This window comes from Pelodiscus sinensis, chromosome 1 (genome assembly GCF_052426305.1).
Source record: "Pelodiscus sinensis isolate ZL-2025 chromosome 1, ASM5242630v1, whole genome shotgun sequence".
Taxonomy (NCBI): domain Eukaryota; kingdom Metazoa; phylum Chordata; order Testudines; family Trionychidae; genus Pelodiscus; species Pelodiscus sinensis.
The window spans coordinates 61546017-61553627 of NC_143052.1; the positions used below are offsets into that span (position 1 = coordinate 61546017).

Consider the following 7611-nt stretch of genomic DNA (forward strand, 5'->3'; position numbering starts at 1 on the left):
AATACATCTCAAAGAACACCAGTTATTAGAAATAACTGTATTTTCCTTCCTAAATGGAGTACTTTGCATTTGTCCTGATTGAATTTCATCCTATTTGCCTCAGACCATTTCTCCAGTTTGTCCAGGGCATTTTGAATTAAAGTCCTATCCACCCGAACTCTTACAACCCTCAGGCTTCGTATTGTCCACAAACTTAATAAATGTGCTCTCCATGCCATTATCTAAATCATTGGAGAAAATATTGATCAGAACTGATCCCTGAAGAACTCCACTTGTTACGCCCTTCCAGCATGACTGTAAACCATTGGTAACTAATTTCTGAGACCAGTTATTCAACCAGTTATACACATTTGTAGCCCTTCAGAGGTGAGCTTCATCCTTGTGTTATGCCGTTGAGGCCTTATATTGGATTGTGTTGTGGTGCACTTTGGTACCGTGCCTTTTGACCTCACCACCATTGGTGACTCTACTAGGAGTTAAGGACTCCAGACGGCATTACTCTTAGGGTCTTAGGTTTACATAAGCTTTCCAAGATGATGATGATCTAGAAATCTCTACATGTACCCAAAAGAGAGAGTAGAATGGATTCCTGATGAGAGTTCACACTGCTCAGTTCTCCAATTCCTGTGGCCCATGTGAACTTCAGTCCCTTTCACCTGTCCTATTTCAGCAGCTGCTATAATGATGGATGCTTCCTTGTGAGAATGGGGAACACATGTAGACACACACATGGCCCACAGCAGCTGGATGCCTAAGGAAACCAATTTGTACATCAGCCTCCTGGAATTCAGGGAAGTTATATATTCCTGATTCCAGTTTCTACCACTAATCAGAGGCAAACACAAAGCTCGTGATAGACCACATATCATTTAGCTTGGAGAGATCCCACTCCATCTGTCAAACTTTCCAATTTGTGCATACACAATGAGAGAGTCATCACAGCATTTGGAGTTCAGAACGTCACTACACTTACTCAGCAGGCAGTTCTCAAAATCACAAGTGAAAGAGCAATCCCATCAGACTTCACCACGTATTCAAGCAATGCAACATCCTTCAAATAGACCTGTTTGAAACAGCAGTAAGTATGAAATGTATCCGGTTCTTCTTCAGAGGAAGGTTGGGTCATTGATCCGTAAGGAATGCCTTTCATCTGCAGTGGTTGTTGGATCCACTGTACTCATTCTCCCCGACACCTCTAATAGCCTATTCAAAATAAAAAAGGACAAACCCAGAGCTACTGTAATAGTCTCAACCTGACCCTGATGAATATGGTTTCCTTATATAATACAGCTGGGCATTCATTCACAAATCATTCTCTAGGTCATTCTTCATCTTCTCTCTGAGGAACATAGTAAGAGTCTTCACCTAAGCCTTGAATGTTTTTTGCCTCAAAAGAATAGCTGGTTGATAGTTAATGGGATTAAAAACAACCTGTAATGGGGTGGTACCCAGCTCTTGGGAGTGCCTTTTGGTTGAATGGGTGTTTACGGCAGTTTTTTAATTTCTTCGCTCATGGTGCCTGTCAGGTTGCTACTACACAACAGAAAACTATCTGTGCACCACATTTCCTTCAAAAGTGGACAAATTTGCCTGTTACTGAGTCCTCAAAACACATTCCACCGACAGCCTCATTGCTGCTGTCACATAGACTGTTCTACATCTTAGCACTAAAAAACTCAGAGCTCTTTCGTAGTTCCATTAGTACCCATCTGGCATCCATTTCAGATTTCCATTCTTCAATAGAAGGTTGGTTATTCCGTATTGTCCCACCCCTTCATGGGCTTGGAAATCTTTCTGCAAATCAAACATCTTACTCTGGTTTGGGAGGTCAATATGGTTCTTAAACATCTTATAAGATCTCCATTTGAACCAATGGCTACCTGCTCACTTGTAGGGAATAATTCTGGACACTCTGGATGCAGGTGAAAACAAGCTGAGGATTTATTGTACACCAGCTGGTGGAGTGTCCCTCAGGGGTTAACCTGGTGAACAATAGTTAATCCAAACGTTACAGTAGATTATATAGGCAGCAGATGGGCAGAATGGAAGCGATTTGATAGGGTCTGGAAGCAAGACGTAATAAGCACATAAGCCAATAAACTACGAAGGTTACACAGCATCTCCGCCCATTGCCAATTAAACATCTTATCTATAATACAGGTAGTTATTCCGAACAAGCTAAATAAGCTAACATAAACAAGACAAGCATTTTAATGGCAACTTTGTCTATTGAAATTATGATGCGACTACTGTGAGATGATATCACCTCACATTGGCGTAGTCCTTGGGTCTCAGACTTATCTAGGATTAAAGGAGACAGTGAGAATGACTTCAGCTTCCATAAAGTTTGTTTTGGTACCAGCCAGGGTCTTATCGGAGTGAGGCCCTCTTGGAATGTGGTTGCCAGGGCTACCCCCCAGGGTTATGTTAGCTGCTTGTTCTGTGTGTTTCCAGGCCTTGCCTCAAACTTAGGATTTTAATAGGGATTCTTAGCAGAATACCCTGGACTGCCTGAGTTTACCCCTACATCACCCCTCCTTTTTAAAAATGAAAACAGCATTTCTGGAAGCCATAATGTTGGCTTGACAGAGAAGAGGCCACTTAATTAATCTGCATTTGGCATTTTTTAAGGGTCTACAAATGAAAAAAAGTTGAAAACTGCTATTGTAGCATATTATTGGTCACAATTTAAGTAGAACAGAACAGAGCTCCACCCAAGATTTTTCTTGCTCTGGGTGGCCCAGGTAAAGGTTGCCTCCTTGTGGCACCTCCTCCTACAGTTGGGAGTGGAATGATGGGCCATTTTTGTTAGATGTTGCAGGGGTACACACATAATTCAGTATTTGTATGTTAACCGAAGGAGAAACTCACATGGCTGTATTGCTTTACAGATACCTTCACATTTTAAAACTAGATATACATTCTGTTTGTGTTTTGGAATTTGAAGCAGTGTATTTTTATAAAGGCTTTTCTATTCACTGAATCTGTCTACACTGTAGAGCTTTTCCGGGAAGCTCTGCTCTGTCCAAGGAATGCGTCTGCTTTTTTGGAACAGTTTTCGAAAAAGCTGATGCATTCTTTTGGCATCCCTGTTCCAAAAGAAGGGATGTTCCAAAAGAGGAGGTTTTTTCAAAATTTGGCCCCGTGTAGACAGGCCAAGTTTCGGAAAAGCCTCTTCCTAAAAAAAAGCAGAAAAAAGATATATGCAAGTTGCGGTTCGCAATTTGCATATCTTTTTCTGATTTAACTCTGCAGTCTAGACATAGCCTTATTGTTAGGTTCACTTACATGAGGTCCACATGCTACTTCCCTATTTTAAGGATGAGACTCCCAGCAGTTTAGGATTCTAGGATGCTTTGTAATACAAATGACTTTTCTTTGACTTTCAGTTTCTAACAGTGTGTTTCTATACTGAATATATATTTTCACCCCTTCTATCTTAATTTAAAAAATGCTGTTTGGGGTTAGTGAGATATTGGGTTAAAATTGGTGTCACATAGCTTTCTTAGTGTTTTTCTTTGCATATTAATTAATAATGTCTTTCTACCAATAAAATATTAACAATATTACATTATTTCATTTTGTACTTCTTTGTTACAGTTGATGCGAACACATGGGCACAGGTTATTGCATTGTACCCAACTTTAGTTGAATGTATCACTTGTTCATCCTCAGAAGTCTGTTCTGCTCTCAAGGAAGCACTAGTTCCCTTTAAGGACTTCATGCATCCACCAGCACCCAAGGTACAGAATGGAGAGTCTTGAAAAAATAAAAACTTTCTTATTTTTGAGAAAAAGGTATCCCAAAAAAGAATGTTTGTTCCCAAGTGAGACTTCTCTGAAGAAATCTCTTGTTGACTAGTACTTGGCAACCAACGTTGACCTCCTTTCAACTGTACTAACAAGAGCTTTGTAATTCATGCATACAAGCTTACAACTCAAAGGTTCCAGAGTGAGTAGCAGTGCAAGCCTTTAATAAATTTAACTGACGAGGTGGAATCAGTTATAATCTACTGTACTTGCTACCATATATTAACGTGGTGACTGAAAAGTGGGCTTATGTATAGCTTGTGGTGTGTGTGTGTTAATGATGTAATTTAAAAAAAAATTCAATTCAGTCAGATTTATTAGGCTGGTGTTTTGCACCCTTTTTTCAAGTGCAAAATTGTACTAAAATTTTATGCAAGATGGTACTGTAACATTCCATATGATTATCTGTAACCATCCTTTGTAAACAAAGGGAACTGATGAACTTGTGTGTATAATAAATGGTACAGTTCTGTATAAAATAGTTGCATTTATTATTTAAATTCTTTTAAAAATATTGATAATGTTAAATTCTTGAAAATGTATTTATTAAGAATATACTAAGTTGTATGTTTGCATTTTTACTTACAATTTGCCTTCTTAAGTGGCAGATATGGTTATTCATATCTGATCATGCAGTTAATTTTTTGCTTATTTGAATGTATCTTATCTCAACAAAGAGGTCATATGATGAAAGAGAGCAGCAAACAGCCAATGATCTCCTGATTTCAAACTTTAAAGTAGGTGATTTGAAACGAGTTTGATGTGGAAATGTACTGTAGCACTCCAACTCGACCATACCTCACATCAAAAAATGTGTTTCAGCGTATTCATTTTACGTAAGTCTAGCCATTTTTATTTTTGTTTCTGGTGGTGGTTGTCTTGCTTTACAAGAATGTTTCGTACTTGGGATTTCTCTCTCTGGTCCATAATGGTTGTTGTCATTGTCTTTCAATTATGATCCAAAAGAGGTGATTTCAAATATCTGATATATTTGACTGTAATTTTTTTGTTTTGTTTCAGTAATCTTAAGCTCTCTGTTTTGCAATGTCTTTTCAACCCAAACAATAATTGTTCTAACCTTTAAGTATAAAATGTGCGCGTGATATAAAATCATGAGAAGTGTATTTTTGAAGATTATTTCATTTAGAAGTGCAGTAAACTTTCTGTCATGAAGTAAAATGTGAACTTTGTTTCCCTTTCATAACTGAAGCAGAATACTTTAGAGTACTCTTATTCTTTATAAAGTTGATTTGTAACATAGCACATTTTATTCCTATTTAATGGATTGTTTCAGTAATATTTTACCTATATTTAGATATTTATATTCAATGTGAAGAATTTTAAAATATAGCTTTAAATACATAAAAGTCTAAAGCTAGATTTCTAAATCCACAGCTAGGCACCCCCCTGGTTTTTCTAAAGTGCTCAATTCCACTCTAGGGAATTTGGACTAGATGACCTTCCCAGGTTCCTTGCAGGCCTACATTTCTATGATTTTATGAAGTCAAAGGAAGTACTTGACAGTTGTTGGATTCTCAGTGCTTTTTTTAAAATTGGGCAGATAACTTCCTATGGATTTCATACATTTAAATTTAGGTTCCTGACATTTAAAATATTTTGCAGTTATTAAAAGCAAAGATCATGCATATACTTTTGTAGGGTACAGGCAGTCCCCGGGTTACGTACAAGATAGGGACTGTAGGTTTGTTCTTAAGTTGAATCTGTATGTAAGTCGGAACTGGCGTCCAGATTCAGCCGCTGCTGAAACTGACCGCCAGTTCTGACTTACATACAGATTCAACTTAAGAACCCCAAGCTTCCCCAAGTCAGCTGCTGCTGAAACTGATGAGTGCTGATTCCAGGAAGCCTGGGGCAGAGCAACTCTGCCTGGGGCTTCCTGTAGTCAGCGCTGGTCAGTTTCAGCAGCGGCTGACTTGGGGACGCCTGGGGCAGAGCAGCTGGGGTGCTGCTGGGTTGCTCCAGTAGCACCGCTCCTCGGCGCTACTGGACCAACCCAGCAGCACCCCAGCTGCTCTGCCCCAGGCGTCCTGATTCAGCCACTGCTGAAACTGACCAGCAGCGGCTGAATCAGGACCTGGGGCAGAGCAGCTGCGGTGCTGCCGGGTTGGTCCAGTAGTGCCCAGAGCGGGTGCTGCAGGACCAATCCGCAGCGCCCCAGCTGCTCTGCTCCAGGGTCCAAAACAAAAGCCTGGTCTGCTGGGGGGGGGGGGGCACGCTATCCACGCCCTCCCCCCCCCCCAGCAGACCAGGGACACGGGGAGCAGAGCAGCAGCGGCAGCGGGGTGCCGCGCCTCTGAGGCTTTGCTCTGGCAAAGTCTCAGAGGCGCGGGACACAACCCGCCCCCCCCCCCCCCCCACGGCTGCGGCTTCAGTCCGGGTGCCTGTGGTCTGCTGGGGACCGTCCCCAGCAGACCACAGGCACCGGGTCTCAAGCGGCAGCAGCGGCGGTTCCGCACTTCTGAGGCTTTGCCCTGGCAAAGCCTCAGAAGCGCGGGAACCCGCCCGGTGCCCCTGGTCTGCTGGAGACGGTCTCCAGCAGACATGGGGCACCGGAGCAGCTTACGAACGGGGCTTTCTCGCCCCGGAGGTCGAGGTAGCGGATTGCTACCTGCGAGCTCCGGGGCGAGAGAGCCCCGTTCGTAAGTGCGGATCCGACATAAGTCGGATCCGCATAAGTCAGGGACTGCCTGTATAGGATATGCACTGGTTTATGTGAACAGTTAAGATTTTCCAATCATCCAGTATTGTATTGGAGTCACCAGAATTTAAATATTAATCTGTAAATAATGGTAATATCATGTGTGAAATTTCCAGGAATATGACTAACCAAAATTTACAACCTTAGAATACATGTAAAGTTGAAGGAGTTGTTAGTGTATCTTTATGAATTAATCATAATTAGAGAATATATCAGTGCATAGTACTATTCAACTACAGTTTGGAAAGGATTCCTCCTCTCATCCTCCATATTATATTAGTATTCTGCTCATTTGAAAAATAGAAGAGAGAGAACTTTCCTTGACGTTTCATTTTAAACTACAGTAAATGCACAACAGGCTTTAAAATAGGGCTACTCAACTTTGGAATCTCTAGGATCCACAGTGATACTCACAGCACATGTCAAGGGCCACAACTTAAGTGTGGTTGCATATACGTGCAAATAGCTTCTTTCACACTGATGGGCATGAATACGAAGATTAAGGCAGGACAGCACAATATGCAGGCCCCATTTAAGTCAGTTTTGGTGATATTAATAAAATCTATCCCATATAGCGGTTAGAGAAAATATCTGGCTTCAAAATACAAAATAAAGCTAGAGAAGAAACTAGTTTATCCAACCTTGAAAAAATAATTTAATACAACTTTGTTAAGAGTAGTAAACTAGGTCTTAAAGCAGGGCTACTCAACATGTGGCCCGCAGCCCATTTGTTTGCGGCCCGCAGTGCGGACTGGGTTTACAGTGCGGTTTGGGTTGGTATGTGTTTTAGTAGTTAAATTCCTGGACTGTTGTGAAGCTAAAATAAAAAAGTAGTCAATATAATGGTCTTCTGTTAATATGCATTTTAGTAGTTAAATTCCTGGACTGTCATTGCTCATTAAAAGTGCTGTCATATGGGTGGAAATTGGGTAAATATTGCAATATTTTAGTTATTTTTAGTGTAAAAGCTAATTTTGCAAAATTAGCAAAAAAAATTGAAAAAAATAATTGTAGTATTGATGAAAGCAACTTATTTTTAGGAACAGGTTTTATTGAATTCAGTGGAAGGATGGTCAGGGCCCA

The 7611-nt window shown here is 40.8% G+C and overlaps 1 protein-coding gene across 6 annotated transcripts in view; it reads left to right on the forward strand.

The window, feature by feature from the left end:
- Positions 1-4988, forward strand: part of MON2 (MON2 regulator of endosome-to-Golgi trafficking) — a 161699-nt gene extending 156711 nt beyond the window's left edge. For all 6 annotated transcript variants that reach the window (XM_075930840.2, XM_075930828.2, XM_075930836.2 and 3 more), the window contains one exon: positions 3601-4988. In XM_075930840.2, coding sequence (XP_075786955.1) covers positions 3601-3764 — 164 coding nt within the window. In that variant the 3' untranslated portion in view covers positions 3765-4988. The remainder of the gene's footprint in view (positions 1-3600) is intronic.
- Positions 4989-7611: the final 2623 nt, after the last annotated feature.